Source organism: Mus caroli, unplaced genomic scaffold (assembly GCF_978045245.1).
Source record: "Mus caroli unplaced genomic scaffold, Mus_caroli_1 scaffold_14, whole genome shotgun sequence".
Lineage (NCBI taxonomy): Eukaryota > Metazoa > Chordata > Mammalia > Rodentia > Muridae > Mus > Mus caroli.
In genome coordinates this window covers 35,332,501-35,347,652 of record NW_028227269.1, presented here as the reverse complement: position 1 = coordinate 35,347,652, position 15,152 = coordinate 35,332,501, and the positions used below count along the sequence as shown (strand labels likewise).

The window sequence follows — 15,152 nt, the reverse complement described above, 5'->3', positions numbered from 1 at the left end:
AGGAAAATGAGTTGAGTTAATTTAGAGAATTGGATTTACTTTTCTTTTCATATTTTCATGTAAAACAGTGAAATAAAAGAAAATACATTTAAGTGTAAGTTCTAGGTTATTTTCTTTGATGGGATGTTGAAAACTGAGAAACATTTAAATTGCCATTGTTTTAAAATTTAGAACTCATTTTAATACCTATAAAGAATAAAATACCTATTTTCTATTCTAAGTAAAAATATAGCTGCAGAAAACACTGTATAAATTCAAGTTAATAACATTGTACCTTCCTTCAAAGAGAACCAGGTTTAGACATTTCAGAAGAGTTTTGCAAGGAATTTTACCTTGTATTCCTGAAGAACTGACTTGTTGGTGACGTATGCCTTTAATCCCAGCACTCAGGAGGCAGAGGCAGGCGGATTTTTGAGTTCGAGGCCAGCCTGGTCTACAAAGTGAGTTCAAGGACAGCCAGGGCTATACCTGAGAAACCCTGTGTCGAAAAACAAAACAAAACAAAACAAAACAAAACAAAACAAAACAAAACAAAACAAAACAAAACAAAACAAAACAAAACAAACAAAAAAAGAACTGGCTTGTGTTGATGTTTTGAATGTTTGCTTCTTTCTAAAACTGTGTGTGTGTGTGTGTGTGTGTGTGTGTGTGTGTGTGTCTGTCTGTCTGTCTCTTCCTCTCTCTTCCTCTCTCTTTCTCTCTCACTCTCACTCTCGCTCTCTCGCTCTCTCTTTACCTCCTTCCCTGCTCTTGCCTCACAGGAAACCCTTCTCACTTCTCACCACCCTTTCCTTGATATCTCATATCAAGTGTGTATATGTGTGTCTCTACTTTTTGACGTATGATTTGTTAAGAAGGATACTTGGAGTTTTTCTTGTTTGTTCTAACTTATTAGCTTTGTAATTCATATTGCTGAGAAGAAATACTGTAGCAAAGTGAATGTTTCCAAGAGTTAAATGGTAGAAGGAGATAGCGTAACTTTACTTATAGCCAAATTAGACTTTAAAAGTTTAAAAGAAAGCCAAAAGATGAAGGATTAATTCAATAGGATATCTCTCGAAATTCTTGAAAAACAAAACAATAAATACAAAATGTCCCATTCCAAGTCACTGAAATTCATGACGCATAATTGCACCTGCACATACAGCACTTTCTAGTTATTAAATGATTTTCACAGCTGAAAAATCAACTGATTTCCAAGAACTCTTAGTACATTACATTGTCAAAATGAGCTACAGAAAACAACTGTATTATCTTCAATAAAGAAATCTATATCTAAATCTTCAAATCCTAAGAGTGTATATATCCAGGAAGGGAGTTCATGTTCGTTTCTGACACATGAATCCACATGATTGAAGAATTGATTGATAAACTGAATTGTTATTTTAGGCAATCTGGGTCTTATTCAGAGGAATTACCTTCCACTGATTCTGATTGTAGTTTGTAGCCACATCTGTGGTTACTCAGCTCATTATTTTATGACTATAAACCTAATGACCCAGTTTACTCAAAGTAACACGTTGACGTGTATTTTTAAGGTTTATTATCTACCCAAACATGTTATGATTTATAACCGGTTAATGTACCTTTTCTCAGATATATTTCATGCTAAATGTCATTTTTTAGGCCGTCTTGATTTCCCACTGTATGGTTCCAAGAAACATTCCAAAGTGATGAGCTCTATTCAGAAGTTCCACAAACAGTAAAAAGAAGCAGGGTTGGGAAGCAGGTTTGAGCACGCTCTTCCCCAGCTCAAAGCTCAATTCCCTTGGGGACTTTGCTCTTAGCTCTGATTCTTTGGTTAATCCTGATACACTGAAGGTTCCTTCTGTCTGCCTGGTGGGCTTGCTGCCTATACCACTCAATTCACTTTATAACATAGGTCATTTAGTGTTTGTTTGACTTATATTTGTCCACTTTTATCATTAACATAACACTGTATAAATATTATTTTAGAGCATTTGTTTTGTACCAGACATCATTTCTGGAGTTTGAACTAAAACACTGATATGAGCAAAACTCTTGATTTCAGGGCCCATGAAATTTGGGGTTTGCTGACACAAAGAGAAGAACCTTCAACCCTACCTAATATTGTTATGTGTCTGGAATGAGCACAAGAGTCAAGGCACCGACCACAGGTGCCCAACTCTGGTTTAGGAAACAGATGAGCTTTCCTGAAGTTATGCCTATTCATAGTACTACAAAGGGACTGGAGGCAGCCACATTGATAGCTTTCCAAATCCAACAGAGTATTCCTCAGGGATTTGTCATGACAGGATAATGATGACGAAAGGATAGACAACAAAAAAGAAGCTAAACCTCTTGTGCACAGAATTTTACTCCAAGGCCAGGAAAATACAGAAGTAGGGAATAACTTCCCCCTGCTTCCTCTAATACAAACATTTGGGTACTAATGGTAATTGATCATATATTATACATTGAAAAATATCTGATTCCTAGAGAAATATTTGTGGAAATTTGTCTGGAACAAAGCTTAATTTCAAGCAAGAACCTGTAAAAAACTCAGAGCAAGGTCTCCTGTAAGGCAGGTAAAATAGTCACTTTGGTTAATATATATATGCATACATACACACATATATATACATATATATATACACACATATATATATGCCTACACACACACACACACACACACACACACACACACACACACACATATATATATATATATATATAAAGATACAAAGGAAACTCAGAAATTAACACTAGGGATGTTGAGCATTCTCTATTAAAAATTAAAAGTGAAAATTAAATGCTGAAAAAAAGAAAGATAAGTTTGAATAATAATAGGTCCTGAACTTTTAGAAATTTATAGGGAGATATGTAAAATATTCATTTGATATTCCCTCTGCTTTACACTGGAAAAGACTTGGATTTCTTTACCTTCTATTCTATACGATGCGACTCACCTTGGAAGCCTAGACACAACACCAGCTGATATAGATGTGAGAGCATCATCCAAACGACCTGATGGTTTCCCTTTGAGAATCCAGCTGATGACTAGTTCAAGCAGAATCAAGAAGATGAAAAACGGAGTCGCCTAGAAAGGAGATTACATAGAAGAGATGCTATTCTGATTTATATCAAGTCCTCTAAATTTTCTGATCAGTTCTCTGATATCTGGGAAGGCTACACCTTTCCAGGGTACCAATATTTATACTACTGGGTTATTTCCATGCCAATGAGAAAGAAAATTTACGCATTTTAAACATATTCTAAAGATTTGTCCGTATCATGTAATTTGTAAATGAAATAAATGCATAAGTAGAAATTTCACTATTATGTCAGGAAAATAAGTAAAATTAGGACAGAAATGCTCCAAGTTCAAGAAAATATATTTAAAATTATTTAATCACGTAAAAACCTATCTTTTGACCCTGAACAAGTTAGAGTCACTCTAGGAGAATCCCTTCAAAATACTTTCAATTAGACTTTTTTACAAATGAGACAGTCTAGAACTACTTCCGAATATGACATGAAAGCGGTAGAAACAACATCTGAGACTCTTAGCAAATGTAATTTCCTAAAATTGTATCGGCACCAAATTTTCATTCTTTCAGCTTTGATTCTTGTGGTTTTATAATAATGAGTATGCAACTATCAATCACTGATTAGGTTTAAGGCTAAAATCTAAATAATTTAACATTAATATTATATGTTATATATCATACATTATATATTATCTTATCTTATATCTTATGCCTTATATCATCTTATATATAATATTATATATCACATATCTTATATATCTTATACCATATATGATATATAATATATTATATATTTTTAAATAATACAATTCTAAATAAGAATAATTTTTGAAGACAGGATTGGTGCATCTTTCTTCAATAAACAAAATGGCAATATCAAATCTCAAAATCATTATGAGCTTCAATCATGTGAACCCTAATAATGAGGTGGAAGTTTTCTAACTGAGCTTTCAAGACTTGCTCCATGATGTCATAGTTTCCCTATTTCTGGTCTGAACTAGTAAGTGTTGTAGAAACAACTTTGACAGGGTGGGGAACATTATTGCTCAGGCTCTAATTCTGGATATTTCCACTTCCAATCATGGCCAAGCAACAGAAGTGAAAAAGACCTCAATGGCTTAAAACGATAGGAGAAAAAAAAAATGATTCAAGTTCAAACTTCGGAAGTTGGAGTTTTACTGAGCCAGACTGCATACCCTTTATTCTGCAGAACTACTCCTCCAAATTAAAGAGGAAATGCCTTCCTGGAGGTAGTAGAAAAGCTAAACATTTTCAAACAAATTTGTTACAATGTTTACTGATGTAGTATAACTATTCAACATTTCTTTCTAATAGCTAAATTTGAAATACCACCATGTTCAAAAACTTTGAATTTCTTCCTATATTCTAGAGTGACGTATAGGGGATTTGCAAGCAAAGATGTAGATATTGTACCGAAGTTTAATTCACTTGAAAAATTGTACTTTTGTTTTATGACTGTAAGAAATTGGATTTTTATGAGGCTGTAATAATTTGAAGTAGAAAATTGAACAAATCTTAGGGATATGTTGAGTTTATATAGTAATAAAAGAGCAAGAAAGCCTCTTCCAAGACAGTCTCACCTTTTTTACGTAATCAGGCACCTCTTCAACAGTTTGGAAGGCAGTTTCACTGGGCTCCACCATGTAAAACATCGCTCGCATACCCTGAGAAACTGAAACATTGTCTTGGGCTCCTGGGCTCCTCATTTCTGTTCCTGTCTGATTTCCAGCTGGAGATATTTGTGGTTCTGTGGCAGAAGTGCAAGACTGAACAAAGAAAAGGAACAGTGTAGCACAGAGCGAGCCTTGTCAGAGAAGAGTTGAGAACAAAGACCCACCGAGACCTCAGCCAACAGCAGAGTTTGTGGGCAAAGGCACAGAACACTAGCAGCAAGACTAGGTTCACAGTTCAGTGGACGATTCCCCAGGAAGAGGAAGTGGGGGAACAAGGAAGACTACAGAAACAAGCAAACAATGCAGTTTGCCTGCTGCTTAAGTAACTAATCAACAACTGAAACGAGAAGTAGAGAAAAACAAATAAAGCTTACGTAACTGTGCCTTTGAAAATGAAAGAGGTAACCCAGCAAACAAGCCAGTTTTTGAACAAGGGAAAGTTCACTCTGATAAAGTGGTAGAAGTCCAAAAGTCAGATCACATGAGCAAAATGACATTTTCTCTAAAAGGCACAATGCCTTTGAATTTGTTGTTTCTTCACAGAATCCTATCTGAGAAGCAATGGGCAGTCTATGTAATAATTAGTTGCCTCTCCGCAGTAGAGCTTGGTTTCTTACCCTCTATGCATTTCTACTCAGCAACTGAACGTCTGGACATTCTGCAAACCAGTTCAGAGTCACTCGGTTTATTGCATAATCTAGCTGTTCAGTGGAAACTTACAGTTCTCTATGCTTTTTGTCCTTATTGGGACTCCCTAAGAAACTGTCCAGGGATTGTCATGAGACCTCCCCTGTGGCTTACAAAATGAGTTAAAGCCACTGAACTCTTTTGGAGGACTAGAAGGCACTTGATTGCAATGGCAGGGAATGTGTGGTCCTTTTGTGAATAGTCTGAAATTAGTCATAGTGAACTTTAGTCGATATGATTACTATGAGATATTATGGTTATATTGAAAGGAGTGTTGTGTGAAATCTGACATCACTTTTCTTGTTGCTGTAACAAAGCACCTGACACAGCAATGTAAGGAAAGAATATGGATTGACTTTGGATCACAGTTTAAAGTACAGCCCATCCTGGAGACACAGCCATGGTTGGGCAAATATAAAACGGATGGTAATATTTTGTTTACAGTCAGGATGCAGAGAAAAAATCAAGAATCCTGAAATTAAGCTGGCTTCTTCTTGCTTTGCTTCTTAACTAAATCTGAGACCCATATCATGAGATAGTACCATCCAGACTCATTGTGAGTCTTTATCAGCAAAATCTGAGGATGCTTCTGCAGGTGTTGGGCAAGGAGATGAACTATGAAGTGATGAGAATAGGAAATGGGTTCAGATTAGCTTCGTCAGACTTCTCTTTGTCAGAGAAGCCTGATGCCAGGCAACTTAGAGTCAATATATTTAAATGCAATATAATTTGTAGGAAAGTTTCCTGGTGCAACACAATCCTCTCTGCATGAGGAGGTAACAATTACATCAAAACCTAACTCAAGCTGCATATCATTTATTCCAAAAAGGTAGAACATAAAGATAGGCTACCTATGCTGTTTTAAGTGCCTAAGGAAGGATCTGCCATAGATACTTACCCATCATTGCAAATAACGTAGAGATCATTTGGGTAGTTGTCATCTCTGTTCTCAATTGTGGGAGTTTCAGGGAGCGTCTGGCTATATAGATGATGTGAGTGTCATTTATACTATTAGCTCTCTCTGTCCCTGGGTTGTGGGAGCTTGAGGAAGCCAATAGCTGTCCATGTAACATAAGGAACATTTGAATTACTAGCCGGCTTCATTCTTGATTGTGAGAGCTTGATATGGCTCGTCCAACATATTGCAGACCACCGGACAATTAATTATCTCCAATTTTCATCTTTTGAAAAAACAGAAAGACAATCCTAGAAACTTAACATTCCTGGTTTCCTTGGAAATCTGTGGATAAATGGACCTTTATGCTTCCTGGGATACCCAGGAGTGAAATACTGAGGGGTGTGTCTGTAAGGTGACTCTAAATTCAGTCGAGTTGACAGTAGATTAACCACCAGAACCTCAGAAAGGTATAAGATACTAGAGATAACAGCATTTAACATAAAGAAAACTGAGGCGATATAAGGTATGTGTGCATGTATAAAGTATTTCTATAAAATGTGTATGCATGGGTGTGTATGTTCATGCTTTATATATTTACTAAGATGGGCAGTTTCACTTTCGTCAGGAGAGTATTGTTTCCTAATGTCACCTGGTGATTTTCACTAAGACATTCATAGAGACAATGTTGACATGTTCAAATCTTTCCTGATGTATTGGTCACACTGAACCAATTTCATTTCAAGGTAACCCTTACAGCAGAATTGTTTGGAATATAGACAACTCTCATTACAGATAAATATATATTTAGTATACCCATTTAACAAAAGTAATTATGTACAGCAAAGTGTTCTTTCTGCCCTTTACATGACAATGGTATTACAAATGTGACACATGGCAAAATAAAAATACATGTAACTTAATTATAAGTAACGTGTAAAACAGCAATCGCCCTCTATCTCTTACTGTAGACACTCAGCATTGTCATCAAAGAGGTAACCTCCCCTGTCACTGGGTGTTTTGTCTCATCATCCCCTCTTATCTTACAAAAGAGAATTATTATTGTTGTATATCAATTTAGACCCACACTTATGGTTTGGATTTTATAGTAGAGCATATTAGCTTCTTGGAATCAGCAACTTAATCAAGAACATTCTTCAATTCAGTGTGTAATTAAGTAGTGAGGCTTTGGTTTTGTTGTTGTTTGTTTTCTTTTTTAATTTGATATTTTCTTTATTTACATTTCACATGTTATCCCCTTTCCTGGTTTCCTCTCTGAAAACCACCCTACCCCTATGTGACTACCCCCATCCCACAGCTCATCAACCCACCCACTCCAGCTTCTTGGCCCTGGCATTTCCCCCCACACACTAGGACAAAGAGCCTTCACAGGACCAAGGGCCTCTCCTCCCATTGATGTCTGACTAGGCCATCCTCTGCTACATATGCAGTTGAAGCATTAAAGATGTGTATGTTTGTGTGTATATGTGCACACGCGCGTGCATACACACATGCACACACATGCACTCATGTATACTAGGTAAGCAAAATCACCGAGGTATTTAATATACAGGAAGCTGAAAACAAAAATTTATTTACAGAGATAATGACAGAAGTAAAAATACAAAGAATAGAATAAAAACCCTAGAGAAAAGTGTCACTAGAAAACTAGTAGCCTTCTTATTCTATCGGGATAACAGAGAGGGTATTTTATCAAAAATCAAGTTCTGCTACAACCCGGTAGAAGCTGAAATCATAAGAAGATATGGTCCTTAGAGTAAACTCAGTCTATGCCAGAAGCAGTATCCAAGGGAGATAAAGAAAAGGAAAAAAATGCTCTTGAGGTTTCTTGGCAATTTCTTTTAGGCAGTGTTAAAAGGCAATTGAGATAGGAGTGCAGGCAGGAAGTCTGCAGGGCCTAGAAGTGACCAATAAATGTGAAGGAAAAAGGAAAATGGATCTGCAGAAAGTAAACCCATGATTGAAGTGAACTTGAGACAGCATCAGATGGAGAACCTACACCATCCTAAGGCTCCATCCTCCTCTGTACAGAGAGGAAACCATGCTCTGGAGAAGCACCTCGTGGTCAGAGCTCTTTCTAATATGTTTAACAAAGGGATACAAGAATTGATTCCGAGACAGAATTCTTTGCTTTCCCTTGGTGCTGCCACATTTCCAGGTCCCACCTGTCCAGGTGAGGAAAAGTAGATTTTCAAGACAAGCTCCGTGCCATCCTATTTAGTCTTTAGTCTTGGTCAAAATACTAGACTGTAGACCTTGTCTGATAGCATCATCTTAGCAGCATTGTCTTAGTTAGGAATTCTATTGCTGTGAAGAGACACCATAACCATAGCAACACTTATAAAGGAAAACATTTAATTCGGGCTGGCCAATTAAATGACAAATCATAAGTTTTGTCAATTATCTTTATGACAGGAAGCATGGTGCCATGCAAGCTAAAAAGGTGCTGGCCAGGTACCTGAGAGTTCTACATCTGGATCCACAGGCACCACCAACCAAGACATACCTACTTCAACAAGGCCACATTTCCAAATGGTGCCATTCACTCTGGATAAATAGGGGGCATTTTTTTCAACCACGACAAACATATTTCCACTATTATGAAAAGAATTTGTGTTAGCTATAGCTATTATAGAAGAAATGAAGGAGGTAATTTTGTAAGAGTATTATCATAACTACATTAGGTGGATTACAATGGCACACATACTTAAACAGGCATCTTATATTTGAGATCCTTTTCTAGACTATTTTCCTTGCTGCTGAGATTACACTCTATGTGTGACTTGAGGCCCAGCTTGTTTTAGAAACATAATCTCAAATTGAAAGGTGTCTGGTCCTCTGAAAAGCCCTTTTGAAGACATTGTGCTTGCTGTCAATCAGGACATGGTGTGTGCTAAACTTCTAATGGGCAATGTGCAACTGCTCAAGACTTCTTAACAGCTACCATTACCCAGAGTAACGTAAACAGGAAAGAGTGGAAGTTTAAAACATGACAGTCACATACATGATCCAGCCTGTGTTAAAACAATCAGAGTTGTTTTTTCTGAATAAATGAAGACTAGGTTTTTGGAGCAAAGATGAGTCACCAGGATACCTGGATGACTTTCTCTGAGGGGAATTCAGTAGGAGTGAAATTAGAAAGGTTCTGTAAGTCCATAGTGGCCATATTGCTGACAAGGTAAGCAGAGACAATAAAAGGCAAAAAATGATTTGCATAGTTGGCTTAATCCACTAAAAGAAGAGCTGTTCTTCATTGATATGGTTACAGTAAGAGATTTGAGTAAAACGTGAACTCACTTGACACACATTGAACTCATTATATACATTTTGACAAGGCAGTTACAAATATAATCTAAAGTTCAAAAATCAAAATAAAGACTTGCATAGAAAAGAATAGCATAGAAAAGTCTTAAAAAATAACTATAGGCCAAAAATACTTTTGTTTGTAGTCTCTTTAATTATGTTCATACAAATAAATAATTTTCATTTTAATATGAAAGCTAGGGTTGTTGTTACATTAAGTTTGTTTTCCAGGGTAATTGTTTGCAGATAAAATACTAATATCATGACATATAATTTCACAATGATTATAAACAATCTCATTGTAAAAGTAATTGGAAAAGTATTTGATTTGTGTTTCAATAAAGTATGGTACACTTGTTTAAATATTAAGAAATGGCCAAAGTCCTTTCCTCAGAGAATGTGTTTTCAACATTCCCACCAGCTTGAGGGTTCCACTGGGTCTCATGCTTCTGAAAACTCGGTATGCATTGGCTTATGTTCAGCATTCATTTTCTCTTCCTAGTGTAATTGACTGCATTACTTATGTAGCACGTTACTGTCATCATACGAAAGTATTTATTTCCCTCGCTACTGTGTTCCTATGTATTTTGAGGCTATTTTTAGAGACTCTAGATAGTATTGTCTCTAACAGTCTCCCATTTGCTAGAATTAACATTTTTTTCCTTGGACTAGAGCAGCAAATGAACCTTAATCCTTATCCATATTTTCTTAGATCAGATTTTACTAGTTTTGGCCCAGCCCAATCCATGACATTAGAACAGATCAGGTACAAGGTGAACTTTAAAGAAATGTATGCTATACACTTGAGGTCAGAGCATGGGAAACAAACAGTATTTCCAAAGTTATTTCGTTACGATCCCGTCAAACTAATGCACCTCATTGTTTTCACAGTAGCCAAGGGACAAAAGAAAAGCTCCAAGTGCTGTTGGTGTCAGAATGTGTGGAACTCTCTCTTTATGGGATTGATTTTGAGTGGTTGTTGGAATTAATCCAAACTCACAGTGCAGCATAAAAGAATGACAACAGATCTCAAGTGTATTTCTTGAAATAGCCCATGAGACACTCTGTAAAGGGAAGGATTTTTCTTTGCAAAATAAGTTGGAAAATTCTAGACACTGCGTATGAGTGTCTGAGATAAGTCTCAAACTTAATATTAAATTAATATTAAAATGCTTGTACGAATGTAAGATCTGATGTCATCAGCAAATAAATTTTTTATAACTACCTCAGCCTGTAATACTTTCTGTTGAAACATACTGAAGAATTACTTCTTACCTAGTACTTCAAAACCTCTTTGAAGATGCACACTCCATGATACACTGGACTCAATGTAGACCCTACTTATCTTTTGACCCTAATTATCATGTGGACATGGACATCACATGGACATCATATTTTGGGGGAAATTTTAGAAAAGAACGGTTTCTGTTTGAAACTGAATAGGGTGAGGTAAATCAAATACTGTTCTATATATCTTATCGAATAAACGCTAATAATACCTACAAAATGGGCACCATCTCTGGCTCTAGTGTTCACAGATCTTCCTGCCTAGTCCTGAAAGGGACTGAGAAAATACTTTCAGGAAAATTCAACAGACATCATTTTTACCTTAAATTGTTAAGAATTTCATAGGAGTACTATATTTATATCATTTCTACCCATCCCTCTTTTCTTATAACTTCTCCCATGCCCTTCTATCCAATTTATGACTTCTTTTTAAATTGTTATATGCATACACACACACACACACACACACACACATATGTCCTGATAGGTCTACTCAGTTACTCAAATATATACATTTTTAGAGCTGACCACCTGGATTATCTATCAGGAGCTAGTCACTAGAGAATAATTCTTCTTTTAGCCACTATTTGCATATAGTTTTTAAACTATATGGCCTTATATTTTCCCCCCTCTGCATTAGCATAACAACTTGTGTTCTTAGTGTGTATGTCCTGTTTAGGTGACTATATAGTTGAGATTTCATGGCTAAAAGTTTCCTCTCCTATACAGAAGACATTCTCACAGCATAAGACGTTTGGTCCTATTAAGACTTTCTGTTTCTCTTTTCATAATATTCCCCAAGACTTGGATGTAGGAGATGCTTTATAGATTTGTCAATTGATGGTGAACTCCTCCCCCAGGTCAGTTGTTCTGTACATTTCAACCACTTGTGGATTTCTGTAATGGTCTTTATCTGCTACAAAAAGATGTTTCTTTGAGAAGGAGTACGTTATACTTATCTGTGGAATAAACATAAGTGTTTAGAATGCAGTTATAAGTTGTGCTGGTTAAGAAAAGTGCCCTAAATGGTTTCCTTCAATGACCCATAACTTCAAAAACAATCCTAAGTTGGTTTATAGTACTAGAGAATTTCCTTCCTCTTGTGAGGATCTTGAGTCTAAACAGACAATGGTTTGTTGTACTTAAAATTTTTTTTTGATTTTTAATATTTTTATTACATATTTTCCTCAATTACATTTCCAATGCTATCCCAAAAGTCCCCCATAGCGCCCCCCACTTCCCTACCCACCCATTCCCATTCTTTTGGCCCTGGCATTCCCCTATATTGGGGCATATAAAGTTTGCAAGTCCAATGGGCCTCTCTTTCCATTGATGGCCGACTAGGCCATCTTTCGATACATATGCAGCTAGAGACAAGAGCTCCGGGGTTCTGGTTAGTACATCATGTTGTTCCAACAATAGGGTTGCAGATCCCTTTAGCTCCTTGGGTACTTTCTCTAGCTTCTCCATTGGGAGCCCTGTGATACATCCAATAGCTGACTGTGAACATCCACTCCTGTGTTTGCTAGGCCCCGGCATCGTCTCACAAGAGACAGCTAGATTTGGGTCCTTTCAGCAAAATCTTGCTAGTGTATGCAATGGTGTCAGCGTTTAGAAGCTGATTATGGGATGGATCCCTGGATACGGCAGTCTCTAAATGGTCCATCCTTTCATCACAGCTACGAACTTTGTACTTAAAATTTAAGCACCACCATTGTAACCTTGGAATATCTTGCCCTGCTAGTCTTTGTCAACATTACAGCTGGGTTGTTCTATCCATTTTATCTCCTTAGCAGCATACATAGAGCCTTCAGAAATAGTGAGGGCAAGCCCTGAATACGAGAACTGGCACATTATGTCTTGTTTGACTCCTCTAATTCTTCTCATCTTAATGTGTGATTGTTTTAGCAACAGGGTTTTACATTCAAGTTCTGGGAGACAAACCTGTGGCAACAGACACAAAGGCTCTGTAAAAGAAATGGGAAAATGGAGTGGGAGGTAGTAGGATTTAACTAGAAAGGGGGTACAAATTCAGAGGCAGAAAGGAGAGATAAATAATACATAGGATATAAAGATGTTTGTAAAAGCTATAGGCAAACATATTACTTCATGTTTACTTAAGATATAAATTTATGTACATATTTGAAAATTTTCTAACAGTATATTTTGATCATGTTCTTTTCCTTCCCCATTTCCTACCTGATCTCTTCAGCCACCCTCTCAACTTTTAGTTCATTTTCTCTCTCTTAAATACCATAAAACAATCCAGTGTCAGGTATAGGTTACATCTCATGGCATGCTCTTTAAACCCGACAAAAACATAATTGGTTACTTTCATAACATTCCATTACTGATGTGTCATTACATTTTTTGCCAGACAGATCACTTTTATTGGTCACAGGATTTGTAGCAAGGAGATATTAATGGTAATAATATCATTAATAGTAATTATTCTAAGAACTGAAACTGCTCTATTTTCAAGAACCTATATGATCATGTTTCTTATTTGTCTTGTTACCAAACAGAACACATGGACTCCATACAGCACATATCAACCCAAAAAGTACATTTGGTGAAAACTGTAGACTAGATGTGGTTTTTCTTGGTTGCTTGTGTGTATGTGTATACCTGTGTCAGAATGTGTATGAGTGAAGAGGCACTGATATTGAAAAAAAATAGAATGTGCTCTGGTTATGTCATCAGAATGTTGCTTGGTAAGGCTTCAAGTTTACTTTAAGTCAGCTTAATGTTATTCCAACTTCAGCTTAATGTTATTCCTCAATATTCTACATAATAAAATTTATAGTTTGTAGAGTTTAAGTGTTAAATATAATAACTGTTGTTATTCAACTTCTTGCAAGAGTTCTTACTGCAGAATAAGGCATACAAAATTAGATGCCACTCATGACTATAGCATCAGCCTGGAATTTGAATAGTTATTGTCATTCTTCTAGACAACAGTTCAAATACCAGACAAAGAGCTATTTCCTTAAAGTGAAATTAAAATTTACTAATTGAGAGGATGAGACCTACAATACTGTGCTATCACAGAAAACCTGAAAAATGGTTACAAGTGATACACTTGAGAATAAAGACACCAATAGGACCCATGGCTGGTCAGATGTACATTTCTGTTCCAGTTAGCTTCATTGTTACTGGTATAAAACACTGACCAAAACATATTGGCAAAGGAAATGGTTTATTTCATTTTCCCAGTTGCATTTCAACATTGAAGGAATCTAAGAAAGGGACCTGGACTTAGGAAGTGACACAGAGATCACAGAGGAAGATATCTTACTAGCCCATTCTCCATACCTTGCACACTTTGACTTATATATCCAAAGGGACTCCAACTTTCCAAAAATGCTAAGCTGTTGGTTTCTCATCATAGCCCCTTTAATCCACTGCAACCAACTATGTCCCTTCACCAAGGGCCTTTTCTGGACTCCCACAATGGCAAGCCACATTTGCTTCCTATAACTCTCAATGTAGATTTTATGTTACTAAAGAGAGTTCTGCAGATGAATTTTAATCCCTCTGTCTGGAATACAGACAACCCTTAGTACACAACATTAATCTCAAATAATGTTGGTAAGGAGTTTGTAGAAGGAATGGTCATGTTTGAACCGGAAGTCTATTGGAAGATAGTTGAGTGAGGAGAGGTGAGTTCAGCTCAGTGAATTGGGAGTCAACACAGTGAATGGACTGCAATAGAGTTCAGTTCATTCATGAGTGCATGTAGTTATGTTCAGGTCAGGAGAGACAGTTGAAGCCAGAGGATAAGAAGGAGCTAGAATGCTGAGCCTGGCATGGCCTTGGTGGGGACAGAGTGACATGGTTCCTGTTCCTGGAACAGTGCCCTGGTGTGAGCCTCCATGACTGTGGATGGCTGCTATGGGAGTAAGCCTTGTTTGTGTAATAATGTAAATATTTTCTGGACCCACTAGCAGGGCATAACTCATTCTGAGGAATGGCATTTCTATTAATATTAAGGCCTCCATGATAATTGGAGGTGTAGCTATGTCTCAACAAAATGGTAAACACTGGGACCTCAGGACAACCCTTAAAGAAAGAGCTCTAAATACATGAGTTTGAAAAATATATAATGTCTCAACTATGCAAAAATAAGGATGCCATGTGAATTATATGAGGAGCTTCATAAATCTAAGGAAACAAAAGGAGCAAAAAGGAGCAGTGCTGGGAGCCAACTTGTTTGGCAATTCCTACAGGAAGGAGATAAAGGGATTTAGGGAA

At 36.7% G+C, this 15,152-nt stretch overlaps 1 protein-coding gene across 1 annotated transcript in view; it reads right to left on the bottom strand.

Moving 5' to 3' along the window:
• Agmo (alkylglycerol monooxygenase) overlaps positions 1-5,062 on the bottom strand; it is a 366,048-nt gene extending 360,986 nt beyond the window's left edge. Inside the window, exons 1-2 of the mRNA XM_021178991.3 lie at positions 4,613-5,062; positions 2,931-3,061 (exon numbers count right to left, since the gene is read on the bottom strand). Coding sequence (XP_021034650.1) covers positions 2,931-3,061; positions 4,613-4,738 — 257 coding nt within the window. The 5' untranslated portion in view covers positions 4,739-5,062. The remainder of the gene's footprint in view (positions 1-2,930; positions 3,062-4,612) is intronic.
• Between the last annotated feature and the right edge of the window lie 10,090 nt (positions 5,063-15,152).